This window comes from Coturnix japonica, unplaced genomic scaffold, assembly GCF_001577835.2.
Source record: "Coturnix japonica isolate 7356 unplaced genomic scaffold, Coturnix japonica 2.1 chrUnrandom461, whole genome shotgun sequence".
NCBI lineage: Eukaryota > Metazoa > Chordata > Aves > Galliformes > Phasianidae > Coturnix > Coturnix japonica.
In genome coordinates this window covers 82,150-96,403 of record NW_015439874.1, presented here as the reverse complement: position 1 = coordinate 96,403, position 14,254 = coordinate 82,150, and the positions used below count along the sequence as shown (strand labels likewise).

Sequence of the window (14,254 nt, the reverse complement as noted above, 5' to 3'; positions counted from 1 at the left end):
TTTTTTAACCCTTCGCTGTCTGCAGGCTGGGAGGCATCTTTGTGCTTTCACTGCTGTCTGAAGATCATTTGTGTGTGGTGTATTCTGGGGGGGAACTGTGAAGTGGCAAAAAGCAAAGCAAGTATGACACCAATATGTTTAATGTTTGGAACAAATGAATATGTCTCCGTCCTGATCTGAAGCTGTGGAGGTGAGCTGTGAGTTTTCCCCTCCCTTCAAGTTTCAGGGTTCTTATCATGTTGAGTTCCCCTGAACAGCACTGCTCTTTCCCACCTCTTCTGAAGCTGAGCTTCGTGCAGGACTTCCCAAGCTGTCCCATGATCTTTAAGGATTCCACCAACCCAATCCATCCTATGATTCCATGGTTCTACAACCTTTGAGGACCCAAACCAACCCATCCCGTGGTTCCATTATCTTTGAGGACCCAACACAACCCACTCCATGGTTCCATTATCTTCAAGGACCCAACCTCCATCAGTTCCATGATCTTTAAGGCCTCTTCCAACCCAGCCCATCCTATGACTCCATGATGATTCGACCTACTCTACATAGCATTACTTTGGATTGCTCAGCATCACCTCTTCTCACATCCATAACGTGGGTTAAAAACTCGATGGCTTAAAAAGACAATCCGTTCAAAATCCAATGGGTTAAAAACTCAATGAGTTAAAAACCGAGTGGGTCAAAAACCTGATGGGTAGGGCTGATAAAAGTCCACCTTTTATGTTATTTTTCTCTCAATAAATTCCAGTGTTGGGTGTCTTTCTATTGACATGGGCACGAGCAGCACCTGAGTGCCAATTTATAGCCTCGGTATTCACTTTGAGGTGGAAACGTCGCCCTTCACCTCCTTCCCATTTCTCCACATTCATTATTTGTCATTAAAATCCTTATTTCTTCCCTCAGCTGTCTCACGTTGCCCCAAGGAAACGCAGCATTGCCCCATTGGTGACCACAAGGAGCACAGCAGACAGCACAGTTTGACTCCTCCATCACCCGAAAGGACTTTCAGGTTTTATTCACTCAGTGCCATACAGAACGCAGGGAGCACCCAGAGAAGGACGTTTCTAACGCGGTGTCCCTCCCAACCATTTGTTTTATGGGATTATTCCTCACCTACCTGTCCAACTTGCTGGGCAAAGAGGATTAAGTGAGAAAACAAGTCGAACCAGCCGACCTCGCGCAGCCTCTCCATCTACCTGCCTGCATTGCCCAGATCCTTCACATCCCATGAGCTTCTAAACTCTTGGCTCTTCCCCTTGTGGTGGAATTGGGGGACCCATAAATGAGTAACAGAGGGCAACAGGAGCCATGTGAGGGGGCAGAACGAGTTTGTTTGTCCAGTCAATCACAGAGGGACAACCCAAGGGATGTCCCCAGTTGATCACATCAGGATAACAACCCAAGGGATGACCCCAATTGATCACAGTGGGAAAACAACCCAAGAGATGTCCCAACCAGCTCCTATGAGGACTCATCACTGTCTCCTTTCTGCTCTTCACTCTCTGATTCTTCCCTCTTGCCCAATCAACCATGTTGGGACAGCAACCAAAGGGACATCCCCAATCAATCGTGTTGGGATTCACACCCAAAGGATGTCCCCCAATTGATCACATTGGCACAGCATCCCAAGGGATATTCACAGTCAATCACAGAGGGACAATCCAAGGGACTTCCCCAATTAATCACATAGGGACAACAACCCAAGGGACGTCCCCAATTGATCACATCAGGATAACAACCCGAGGGATGACCCCAATTGATCACATAGGGACAATAACAACCCAAGGGATGTCCCCAGTTGATCACTGTGGGACAACAACCCAAGGGACGTCCCAACCAGCCCCTATGAGGACTCATCACCCTCCTCTTTCTGCTCTTCACTCCTGGATTCCTCCCCCTTGCCCAGTTTGTACTTGAGGCGCCGGAGGGGGTCGGTGATGCTCCTCCTGGCACAGTCATCGAAATCTTCTGCCAGTCGGAAATTCCTGTCCACCAGCTCTGCTGCCTCCTGCCAGTTCTGGAAGCAGGCAGGACCCATCCTGGTGATCTCATCCACAGCGTTCCCAACGATGACGTCCCCGTTGGGTTTCAGTACCACCACCCTGGGCACCTCAGACACCTCAAAGCGCAGCTCCAGTTCCCTGCAATGGGAAGAAATCTCAATTCAAGACGTGCTGAGGTCATCCCACAGCACCCAGAGTTCCTTAATATTCATTACAATGCAAAGTCTGAATTGGCAGCGAGCTCCAAGAGGGGCTGGAAGTAATTCTCAGCATCACCTGCATCTCGCTTGGCCATTAATGAGGTTATAGAACCACATCTCCTAATTGAGTGGGTGGTAATCAGCCTATGGCAGCAGGATTGGGTCTCTGGATGGGTCATAAGGTCCCTCCCAGCCCAAACCATTCTATGGTTTTACCATTCTTCCAACCCAACATTCAATGTATCTGTGATTCTACAGATCTTGGATTCTATGGCGCTATTATTTGATGATCTTTAAGGTCCCCTCCAATGCAAACCATTCTATGGTTCTGTGATCTTCAAGGTCATTTCCAGTCCAAGTGATTCTATGACCTTAAGGATCCTTGCAACACAACCCATTCTGTCATTCTATGATCTTTAAGGTCCCATTCAGCCCAACCATCCCATCTTTCTAAGACTCAATAATCCTTAAGGATCTTTAAGGACCCTTCCAACCCAAACCCAGGACATTGTATGGTTCTATGATCCTCCAAGGTCCCTTCCAACCAAACCCACTTTGTGATCCTATGATTCTGTGCTCTTTAAGGTCTCTTCCAACCAAAGCCATTCTATGATTCCTTGATCTTTGAGGTCCCTTCCCACCCAACCCAACCCACAATCCTATGATCCTTACAGTCCCTTCCCTCCCAACCACTGCATCATACCACAGTTCTATGACCCCAACCCCCCCTCTTCTTCCCCCTCCTCCCCCTTGCTATTTAAGGTCCTCTCCAGCCAAAGCCATTCTATGGTTCCTTGATCTTTAAGATCCCTTCCAACCCACAATCCTGTGATCCTTACACTCCCTTCCCTCCCAACCACTGCATCATACCGCAGTTCTACGACCCCAAAGAACCCCCCCTATCCCCTCTACCCCCCCTACAACCCCACCACCCACCTCTTGAACTCATCCCCGAAGGGTAACGACAGCCACCTCTTGGGCATGGACTTGAGGAAGGCCTCCTCCTGCTGTGCGGTGGCATCTCGGGACACGTACACCAAACACAGCTGCGATGCCCTTTCCACGTAGAACTCATCCGTCAACCTCACAAAGAAATCCTTCAACCTCGGCACGAATCTCCTGCACCGCGGGCATTCGGCAGCCCCAAAATACAGCAGAACCACCCTGTTCTCCAGCACCAAACACAGCTCCCGTTCCGTCTCCACCTCATCCCGGTCCCTGTTGTTGACGAGCAACACTTTCCCAGCGAACAGAGAAGCCATAAGGGGGATGTGCAGAGCAGTGAGTGCCCAAATGGGGCGGGATGAGCCACACAACCTCCCCTCCCCCTTCCCTGCCCTCTCTCGGCTGCTATTCATAGCGGCAATCGGATTAAAGCGAGGGGTCAGTGCATGAGGGGACGGGGCTGAGTTGAGTCCAGGGGGATGAGAAGGCACAGCAATGGGACAGTGCCCAGCGCTGTGTTTTAATGGGGCAAACAAGCAAGAAAACAATCGGAGGAACAAACAGCAGCTGGTTTTCTATTAGAATCAAGGTCAAAACCAAAGTTTTTTCCCGGTGAGGCTGTCCCGGTTTTTTCGCCTGGAGGACAATGGGACGGAACCTCCATTCCTCCCCGTATTAACGGGAGAAATATAAAAGATAACTCTGTTTTCTATCAGATTTAAGTCTCGAATGCCTTTTCCGGGTGTTTTTTGCCCAATTCCCCCTTCTTGGCAACAGGGACAGCGAAGGGCAACCCCCGCTCCATTCCTTCCCAGTTCTCTCCGCCCCTGACCATGGACAGCTCCGCCCCCTACCACGGACAGCTCCGCCCCCGACCATGGACAGCTCCTCCCCTCTCCTCGCCCAATCAGATGCCTCCTTTAGAGCTCTCCACCAATCAGATCGCGTATTTCCAGGCTGTCCCACCCACCTGGGGGGCAGCCCACGCTTTCACCGCAGCGCAGCTCGGTTGGATCCGCTGCGGGCGGCGGAGCGGAGCGGTACCGAGGTACGAGTGGGGAGAATAGGGGGGGATAGGAGGGGATAGGAGGGGATAGGGTGGGTTGTGGGGGTCATAAATGGGGCCAGGGTTGTGGATTTAGGGCCCTGGTTGTGACCTGTCCTTCCCTCCGCAGCATGCAGCCGGTGGGGGTGTGCACCGCGTCGTTGGGATCGTTGGGGTTGATGAGGTTCTTTGGGGTTCCGTGGGTTTGGAGCCTGGCGGCAGCGTTGGGAATCGGGCTGGGAAGCGGAGGATGGAAACTGCTGAGGGTGATCTGCAAAACGGCGCTGAGGGATCTATTGTAAGTGATTGCGGGGCCGGGAGGGGCTGGGGGTTCTATGACAGCATAGAGTGCACGGGGCTCGGAACACAGTGCCCAGAACATGGTGCCCAGTATCCAGAACCCAATGCCCAGTATCCAGAACCTGGAGCCCAGTATCCAATGTCTGGCAACCAGTGCCCTGTACTCTACACCCAGTACCTGTTACCTTGTGCCCAGTGCCCTGAACCTGGTGCCCAGTATCCAGAACCCAATGCCCAGTATCCAGAACCTGGTGCCCAGCATCCTCTTCCCAGTACCCAATGCCCAGTATCCAGTAACTGGTGCCCAGTATCAAGAACCTAGTGCTCGGTGCCTGGTACCCTATGCCCAGTATCCAGAACCCAATGCCCAGTGCCCAGAACCTTGTGCCCAGTGTCCTCTTCCCAGTACCCTATGCTCAGTATCCAGAACCTGGTGCCCAATATCCAGAACCTGGTGCCCAGTATCCAGAACCTGGTGCCCAATATCCAGAACCTGATGCCCAGTGTCCTCTTCCCAGTGCCCAGTACCCATTGTCTGGCACCCTGTGCCCTGTACCCTATACCCAGTGCGTGTTATCCTATGCCCAGTGCCCAGAACCTGGTGCCCAGTACGCAGAACCCAATGCCCAGTATCCAGTATCTGGTGCCCAGTATCAAGAACCTGGTGCCCAGTGCCCAGTACCCTATGCCCAGTGCCATATGCCCAGTGTCCAGAACCTGGTGCCCAATATACAGAACCCGATGCCCGTTACCCATTGTCTGGCACCCAATGCCCTGTTCCCAGTGCCCAGAATCTGGTACCCAGTACCCAATAACTGGCACCCAGTGCCCCATACCCAGCACTCAGTGCTGCCTGATCCCCAGTGCTTGGTCCCTACAACGTGGTATCCTACACAATGCACATCCCACACCCCCCCTATACTTCCAGTTCCACCCCATTGCCAGCATTGGTGCCAGCCCAGTTCAGCCTCTCAGCCCCAGTGATGTGATGATGTTTCCTTTCCTCCTCTTTGCCTTTAAGGAGTGAAATTCAAGGATGGGAGAAGCATGAGCAAGGAGCCCTGATACTCCCTATAGCCGTCTTACTGAATTCCACAGTTTTTAGTCCATTTTGGGGGGGATTTGCTTTGAATTCATAAAGATTTAGGGCTGTTGCCCTGGCCAGCGCAGCCTGGCTTTGCCATGGCTGTCACTGAGCTTTGAAGAGCTGCTTCCTCCCGATTGCCCAGCGAGCTGGGAAGAAGAATGGCAGAAAATAAACCGGGCGGAATAAAACCCTTCAAGTATCTGGAAAGGGTGGTTTGTGAGACAAAAGGGTCCTCTGTTCTGTGCCTGGCACCGCTCCGCGGAAGGTCACCGCACAACCCAACCGTGGCCAACAGCTCCATTTGTGGGATCCCTTCCCCCTCCCCTCTGTGCTCATTGACACTCAGCCGTGAGAGCTGCGGGGGTTTCTTTAAGGGCTGATATTCAACGACGTTTGGAGTTTCTGGGGATTCTTCCAAAGTCTCATGGCTCAATAATTCCTTCTTTGATGTTGGCGGAAGGGAACAGCGCCGCGTTGCCTCCAGCTGTCCCATCTCCAGAAGGAAATGGGATCTGTGGCGCAGTATCTTGGGATGGATTCTGATATATTATCCATCATTCGTTACATCATCATTGAAATCTGTGTTTTCTTCCTCCCCTCCAACCATCCCAAGGGCCAAAAGGGGAACCACTGACTTTGTTTCCTTCCTCCCTTTGCTTTGTGAGTGGTGATGTTGGTTTTATCACTTAAATATCTGCAGATCCTAAAGCATGAAGCTGTATAAATAGCCAAGAAATGCTGAAAAGCACCCTGGCAGGAGAGGTGCTGTCTATATAAGGTGAAAGCAATCATTGCAAAGCTTCTTTTTCCCCTCACTCATATCCTTAAAAGAAACACCCGTGGCTTAGCATCACTTGTTTGATACCAACATTCAGGTTGATGGATGGATTTCCCCTGGTTTGAGGCATGGAAAGTGCCAGAATTGCTGGTGTTTTTGTGATTGTTTTTTTTACCATAATGCTAAAAATTGTCATTTTCTGTAGGCAACAGTGGTCTGAAGTTCAGTGTCAGTGTGGTTGAGGTGCCCAAGTTGTTGGATTCCAATGGGACTCCCATATGGGGCACACAGACTGCATCTATTTGCCCATATAGAAATCGGTGTCGTATTTGACTCAATATTTAAATATTACACCAATATATATAGATATATTTTTAAAAGTAAACTGAATTAATTTCAGTATAAACCAAAGATTGTAAATTAGACCAACAAGAGCCATCCATGAGAGAATCATTGATGTTGGTATTAACGTCGTGTTTCCTACTGGAGAACGTTGCCATTCCTTCTGGAGAACGTATGATGTAAATGATGAAAATCCTTCTGGGTTTTTTTCTTATTTCTTCTCTTTCTTCGCTCCAGTGGCCTCTCAGTGCTGTTAAGAGTCAAGTACAAGTTACGATGGCACCAAAAGAACAAAGACACTGTGCCCAAGATCTTCCAGGATGTCGTCCGCCGGCACCCCGATAAAGTGGCCTTAATTTATGAAGCCACGGGTGAGAAGTGGACCTTCCGGTGGCTGGATGAATATTCCAATGCCGTGGCCAACTTCTTCTACCAGCAGGGCTTCCGCCTCGGGGACGTCATTGCCATCTTCATGGAGAGCCGCCCCGAGTTTATTGGCCTCTGGTTGGGGATGGCCAAAGTTGGCATTGAAGCAGCCCTCATTAATTTCAATCTGCGCTTGGATTCTCTGGTTTACTGCGTAACGACGTCGGGAGCCAAAGGGTTGATCTTTGGAGGAGAGCTGTCCTCAGGTGGGTCACCTGGGTGCCTGGGGTATCATAGGATCACGGGGTGGGTTGGAAGGGATCTTTGTATCATAGAGTCATGGAGTGGTTGGGTTGGAAGGGTCCTTGAAGATCATAGAACCATAGAATGATTGGGTTGGAAGGGTCTTTGAAGATCATAGAGCCATGGAATGGGCTGGAGGGGTCCTTAAAGATCCCAGCACTATAGAATAACTGGGTTGGAAGGGACCTTGAAGAGAAGAGAACCATGGAATAATAGAATGGGTTGGTATCTGGATGTGATTCTTTAGGTCCTCTCATTGTGGCAACGTTTTGGGGCACAACAGGGCATTATACAGATTACTTTTGCCTCTTCCTACCACGTTGCATTACTTGCAAAGCATTTCTTGCTTTGTGTCGCAGCAATAACCGAAGTGAATGGGATGCTGGGGAAGAACATGGCCAAGTTCTGCTCTGGTGACTACAACCCAGAAGTTGTTCCTGCAGAGACCAGGCACCTGGATCCTCTTCTGAGCACTGCATCGAAGTCGCCACCAACTCAGATCCCAGCCAAAGGCTTGGATGGTTGTGATATCAGCAGTCTTTATTTCTTAGTGGGATGCCCATAAAAATCATAGAACTGTAGAGTAATCAAAGTTGGGAGAGACCTCAGAGTCCAACCATTAACCCATCACCAGCATAACCACTAAACCACACCACTCGGAGCTGGGCAAGGAGACAGCAAAAAAGGGATTAAATCAACCCTTTTTGGGGATGACAGATAGGAAAAAACATATATGGGGAAAAAGAACAAAATGTAAAGCTGTGGTTCTGGGGTAATCTGGATTAAGTTTCTCAGTAGCTGAGATTTGCAAGGAAACAAAATATAAGATCCAGGTTTGAAGGCATTCTGGGTTAATATTCTCCATAGCTGAGGTTTCCACGCACATCTGAGATCAATCAGGAGTGAGATTCTCATTTGGTAATTTGTTTTCCATGGGGGGAGAAGTGCTGCTATTGAGTTTTCATTGCGGGGCCATAGGTATCCTGCCCTACCCTCAGCTTTTCCTATAGATTGCTTTGGAATTAGGCTGTGAGCTGGAGGGCTCATCAAATTCCAGGACCGTTTGCATAGAGGTGTGTGGGTCTCATCCTCAGAGCTCTGCAGACTCTTTGTGTGCATTTATTGATTGACCTCTATGGGCAGCATCCAGACCTTCTCCTAGGGTATGCTTCAATGCCTTTGAGCTGTGGTCAAAGCTTTTCCTCAAGTGCTCCAATAGGAACAAAGCCTAAAAAACACCTTTTTAGGAGGGTTTTCTCAGAGAGCTGAGGTCAGTTGGCCTGATGTCTGTTTTCTGCTCTTCCAGATCGGCTCTTTTATATCTACACTTCGGGTACGACGGGAATGCCCAAAGCTGCCATTGTGGTGCACAGCAGGTGAGGACCCAAGGAGGCAATTTCTCCTTTGGATGCTTTTCATGTAGTGAAAGCTGAAGCTTTGTTTGCCCCACATCCTCATCCTGTGTTCGTGCAGGTATTACCGCATCGCTGCCTTTGGGTACTACGCCTACAGGATGCACCCCGAGGACATCCTCTACAACTGCCTTCCTCTCTACCACTCCGCAGGCGAGCATCCCCTGCCCCATACCCACATTGGGATCCTCCACATGTCCCCATGAACCACCCCAAAGCCAACCTCGGGCTCTTTATTTTCCAGGTAACATCATGGGAGTCGGTCAGTGCCTCATCCACGGCCTCACTGTGGTCATCAAGAAGAAGTTCTCTGCCAGTCGCTTCTGGGATGACTGTGCCAAGTACAGATGCACGGTGAGGGCTCTGCTGGCTTCCCGCTTTGCTGCCCATCTCCACATGGTCCCCTTGTCCCAGAGCTATGGAAGGAATCAGGATGGTTTGATACTGGTTGATGTAACAAGTGGAATTAGAAGTGTGACCTCAATAGGTGGGATATTGAAGAGAGATCCCAAGTGCTGCCCCCATGAGTTGTAGTTTAAAATCCTTGTGTATCCAAATGAAAGTCCTCATGTATCTCCAAGAAATCTGGTTTATTCCCCTTACAGAATCTTCCATATTCCCCCTCCCGATATTTTAGGTGTATTATAGAAAATAATAAGGCTCTGATAAAGGGAGAGTTTCTGTACCTGGTGGAAGGCAATGGTAGGAACTCAGTGTTTTCAGGATGAGTTGGAATGGAATACAAACACAACAGCTTCTAAATCCAGCACTTTGGTAACTTCAGCCTCAGGAAAAAAAACAGCAGAATCCAAAGTAACCTTCATCGGTGCTCTATCAGATGTGCTGCGGCGTGATTGAACCCCATTGTAGGGATGTAGGGTCGAGGGATGTAGGGTTGATGACTGTGAAGTCTTCAAGACTGAATCTCAGAACACAAACATCTGTTTTAATTGGGGGAAAGGTCTTTGAGAACTTGAGTCCCCTTGGCAGCTCGTTGTCACTGAATACTTGCCTGTGTCGGTGCCAACATCACCTGCTAATTTAAGCAGCTCTTTCTCCTTCCTGGCATTTATCTTACCCTTCTCCCATCAGGAATATTTATAGGTGGTAACTGGATCCCCACTCAGCATTCACTTTGTGACATCGAGCTTTTTGCTTACAGCTGACCGCTTGTTACCCCAACCTTCCCGGAGAGCGTCCAGAATCCATCCTGAGCGATGTCTTTGTGTTTGCTGCTTCAGATTATTCAGTATATCGGGGAAATCTGCAGGTATCTTCTGAACCAGCCAGTCCGAGAGTCAGAAACGCAGCACTGCGTGAGGCTGGCGGTGGGCAACGGGTTGAGGCCCACCATCTGGGAGGACTTCACCAAGCGCTTCCGCATCAAGCAGATTGGGGAGTTCTACGGAGCCACCGAGTGCAACTGCAGCATCGCCAACTTGGATGGGAAGGTGAGGGAAGAGAAAAGATAGAGGGGGGTGTGTGGAAGGGAAAAAGCTTTGCTTGCTTCCCTGGTTCTCCGCACGTTGCATTCTAGAGATGATAAAGAGCTAAATTGGTAAATAAGAGTGCAAAACAAGTGGAAAAACAGTTACATTCAGGGCAGACCTCAAATGGAGAGGGGCTAGAGAGCGGAGAATTCCCAGCATACAAAACCTGAGCCATTTTCTTCAGCTTTTTGGGTTTTTTTTCCTTCTGTTTTTTGGAAGGTTGGTGCTTGCGGCTTCAACAGTCGGATCTTACCCAACGTTTATCCCATTCGTTTGGTGAAGGTGAATGAGGACACGATGGAGCTGATCCGTGATTCCAGGGGGCTGTGTGTCCCATGTCGCCCAGGTGAGCGTTGACTTGAAGTAATTTACTGCAGTTCTTTGTTCTAAGAACAAATGCTTCATGAGCTCTGGTAGGTTTAAGGGGTTCGTGGTGTTGTATATGGGTTTTTCCTTCTAGATCTTTGATATGGGTCAATTCCTTTAGCGAAGGTCTTTGGGACAAGCAATGATGTGAAGGAATACATCATAACTCAGTGTCATCTTGTGCTGTTTGGTCCTTTTTCCTGCAGGAGAGCCAGGATTACTCGTAGGTCAGATAAATCAACAGGATCCCCTACGTCGCTTTGATGGCTACGTCAATGAGAGTGCCACCCACAAGAAGATCGCTTATAATGTGCTCCAGAAGGGGGACCAGGCCTACCTGTCAGGTACTGGGTTCACTGGTACTGCAAGTGCTGTGCCAAGATCATGGAACCATGGAAGGATTGGGTTGGAAGGGACCTTAAAAACCACAGAAGCACAGAAGGGTTGGGTTGGAAGGGACCTTGAAGATCATAGAACCATGGAAGGGTTGGGTTGGGTTGGATGGGATCTTAAAGACCATGGAACCATAGAAGGGTTGGGTTGGAAGGGACCTTAAAGATCACAGAACCATGGAATCACAGAATGGTTGGGTTGGAAGGGACCTTAAAGATCATAGAACCATGGAATGGTTGGGTTGGATGGGACCTTAAAAACCACAGAACCATAGAATGGTTTGGTTGGAAGGGACCTTAAAGCCCATCCAGTTCCACTCCATGCTGTGGGCTGGTTGCCACCCACCAGGTCGGGTTGGTTCGATGACACCTAAACCCAAAATCTTCTTTGTAGAGGGGCAGATGTGTCAGCGTTTGGAAGCTGCCATCTATTGAGCAGCTCTGGATTTAATGAGCAACATGTATGTTTCAAGGAGGGAGGAGTTTTCCTCTGCCCTTTTCAGGTTTATTTTATCCCATAATATGAAGGTGCAGTGCATGGTAGTGGGAAGTCACTCACCTGGTTCTGCAGTGACAGAAGACAGTGGTTTGGTGTCTGTTCTTCCTGCAGGAGATGTGTTGGTGATGGATGAGCTGGGCTACATGTACTTCAGAGATCGCAGCGGGGACACCTTCCGATGGCGAGGAGAGAACGTCTCTACCACAGAAGTTGAAGGGATGTTGAGTCATATCCTCAACCAGACGGACGTCGCGGTGTATGGGGTGGAAGTGCCAGGTAAGGTCTCAATTCACAACTCTCAGACTTGAGGGAGAATGGAAATAAGTGAAGACACCGAGTCTGTGTCGCGATATGGGATGGGTAGAATTTGGGTCACCTCTATTGGAATCAGGCAGCTGGAAAGGAGAGGATGTAATAGAGGCTAAAAGGGGAGTTTGATGCTGTTGCTTTTGTTCTGAGCAGTGGGAATCACCTGAGATGGAGGCATAAGGGAGACCCACCTCTTTTATTGCAGGGGTGGAAGGAAAAGCTGGAATGGCAGCAATTGCTGATCCTAAAACGAAAGTGAACCCCAACATTCTCTACCAGGAGCTCCAGAAAGTCCTGCCTTCCTACGCCCGGCCCATCTTCCTCCGTCTTTCACCCCAGGTTGACACCACAGGTAGGGCTGAACCCCGTCTGCTGCTCTCAGCCAACTTTGAGCTCGAAGGGGGAACTTTAATATGGCAGCAAGCTGAGAAAGCAGCCCTTAGGCAACGTGCTGTAACTGGAGCCGCTTGGTTGGCTGCCATCCATCTTCTTGCGTAAGAAAATCCTCGCTCGTAGTCAACAAATACCATTAATAAAAGCTGGAGCTCAGCCTTCAGCAAGCCACAAGCTCATTACAGGCTTTAAAACCGGGGCACAGCAGGGAGAAAGGTCAGAAATGGCTACGGAGGAGCTCTGCTCCCCCTCCTCTAAAGAGGGGAAGGGGCTCTGAGCCCCTCTCTGTGCTGCCTTTGGTCTGTTCTGCCCACGTGCCCTTAACTTTGCTTGTAACACAACCAGCAGCCACAGCAACAGGGATTGCTTTAGATGCTTTCTTCGGTGCTTTCTATGTCCTGGGTATCCAGAGAGCTCTTGTAATTAAATGGGGATCCACAGAGCTCTGATTCCATTCCATGGGAGCCCAGAGAGCCATTCCGTGTCTCTGCAGAAGTGAAATATATGCAAATATATACAAATCCTTAAGTAAAATGAAGCACGACGTTTCTCCCTCGCGGCGTTTTGGATCCAAAGTGTTTCCTTCAAAATCTGTTCTCTTTTCTCCCTTCTTTGAAGGTACTTTTAAGATCCAGAAGACCCGCTTGCAGAGGGAAGGCTTTGACCCCCATCAGACCTCGGACCGGCTGTATTTCTTGGATGTAAAGTTGGGGAAATACGTTCCTTTGGATGAATGCCTTTATGCCAGGATTTGCTCCGGGAAAGTGGCCTTATGATGGAACCTGGATCAAACCTCACAAGGAAAAAAGATGATTAATAGACAAGATGATGCTTGTGGGAAGCTGATAAGCGACGTGAGACCCTCCGACAGCGAAAACACCAGCAGGGAAACCTCTCTTGGGGTTGTTACCCTCACTTAAAGCACATTAACCCAGCGAGCACTGACACATTAACCCGCTGCCACACACTGATAGAGATTGGTAACTGCTCCCCACTGCTGTGCTGTCAGTGGGAGAGGTTTTGTGTTGATATTAATGGACGTGCCCCCATGTGGGTTGGTTGGTTTGTGCTCCTGTCTGCGGGCCGGTTCATTAACGAGTTAGGCTTTTAACAGAGCAGTCTTTTAATTGAGTTAGGTCACGTCTTACCTTAACGACGCCTGGATATCTCACACGTGCCAAGCCCTGGCAGTTATGGACATGGGGCTGGGAGTGACGGACACGAGGGGTTGTTGAGGCCTCTGAGCTCGGAGCAGGATTTGGGGTGCGAGGAGATGGATGGATGGAGAGTTAATGAGGAAACGTTAATGAGGAAACGTTAATGAGTGCTGCTGAGCAAGCTGTGATGTGTTTTCATTATTTGAGGGGTATAGGATTTAACACAGAGGGGTGGCTGCGTGCGGTGCTTGGAGGTGGAGCTGAGCTCCATCGGGCCGGGCTCAGGCTGCGGGCGCTGGGCTGAATCCCTCACGCAAGGCCGAGGCTTCAACCCTCCACTAGGCCTCAGGTTGCTAAGCAACGCTCAGCTCCCCCCCACTTCCGCCTCTTGCTATGACGCCACATCCGGCTTCCTCACCCCACTTCCGCCTTGTGCCGCTCCTTTTCCGGTGTCCGCCATGTTGGGCCGCATCTCGGTGTTCCCGTCCCCTCAGGAGCTCGGTTCGGCCTTAGCGCAGCTCATCGTGCAACGAGCGGCCCAAAGCGGCGGCCGCTTCACGTTGGGTCTGTCCGGAGGGAGCTTGGTTGGACTCCTGGCTCGGGAGCTGCCATCAGCCGCTTCTACCGGTACCGGAACCGGAGCGGGCCCGTGGTTTGTGGCCTTTTGCGACGAGCGGCTGGTTCCCCCCGAGCACCCGGAGAGCACGTTCGGGTCGTACCGGGACCGGCTGTTCCTGCGGCTCCCGGAGCCGAAACCGACGGTTCTGGGTGTCGATACCGGGCTCAGTGCGGACGAGGCGGCCCGGGATTATGCGGAGAGACTGCGGGAGGTAACGGGGGTTAGAATGGGGGGGTATGGGGGTA

General features: G+C 50.2%; 3 protein-coding genes across 4 annotated transcripts in view; 2 read left to right on the top strand and 1 right to left on the bottom strand.

The window, feature by feature from the left end:
- Positions 1 to 109: 109 nt before the first annotated feature.
- Positions 110 to 4,102, bottom strand: NXNL1 (nucleoredoxin like 1). 2 transcript variants are annotated; one of them, XM_015850462.2, is made up of 2 exons: positions 3,143 to 4,102; positions 110 to 2,144 (listed from the first exon to the last, which is right to left on the bottom strand). In XM_015850462.2, exons 1-2 carry the CDS (start codon positions 3,562 to 3,564, stop codon positions 1,847 to 1,849), a joined length of 720 nt encoding a protein of 239 aa, XP_015705948.1. In that variant the 5' UTR covers positions 3,565 to 4,102; the 3' UTR covers positions 110 to 1,846. The 2 variants fall into 2 exon arrangements, with proteins under 2 accessions (XP_015705948.1, XP_015705949.1); XM_015850463.2 differs by having other exon boundaries at positions 3,179 to 4,102.
- An 11-nt stretch (positions 4,103 to 4,113) lies between these two features.
- SLC27A1 (solute carrier family 27 member 1) lies at positions 4,114 to 13,567 on the top strand. Its single transcript, XM_015850460.2, has 13 exons — positions 4,114 to 4,199; positions 4,327 to 4,494; positions 6,941 to 7,335; positions 7,732 to 7,893; positions 8,679 to 8,748; positions 8,846 to 8,937; positions 9,029 to 9,138; positions 10,026 to 10,235; positions 10,494 to 10,620; positions 10,847 to 10,984; positions 11,643 to 11,807; positions 12,046 to 12,192; positions 12,852 to 13,567. Exons 2-13 carry the CDS (start codon positions 4,328 to 4,330, stop codon positions 13,007 to 13,009), a joined length of 1,941 nt encoding a protein of 646 aa, XP_015705946.1. The 5' UTR covers positions 4,114 to 4,199; position 4,327; the 3' UTR covers positions 13,010 to 13,567.
- A 240-nt stretch (positions 13,568 to 13,807) lies between these two features.
- Positions 13,808 to 14,254, top strand: part of PGLS (6-phosphogluconolactonase) — a 3,124-nt gene continuing 2,677 nt past the window's right edge. Inside the window, exon 1 of the mRNA XM_015850461.2 lies at positions 13,808 to 14,220. Coding sequence (XP_015705947.1) covers positions 13,849 to 14,220 — 372 coding nt within the window. The 5' untranslated portion in view covers positions 13,808 to 13,848. The remainder of the gene's footprint in view (positions 14,221 to 14,254) is intronic.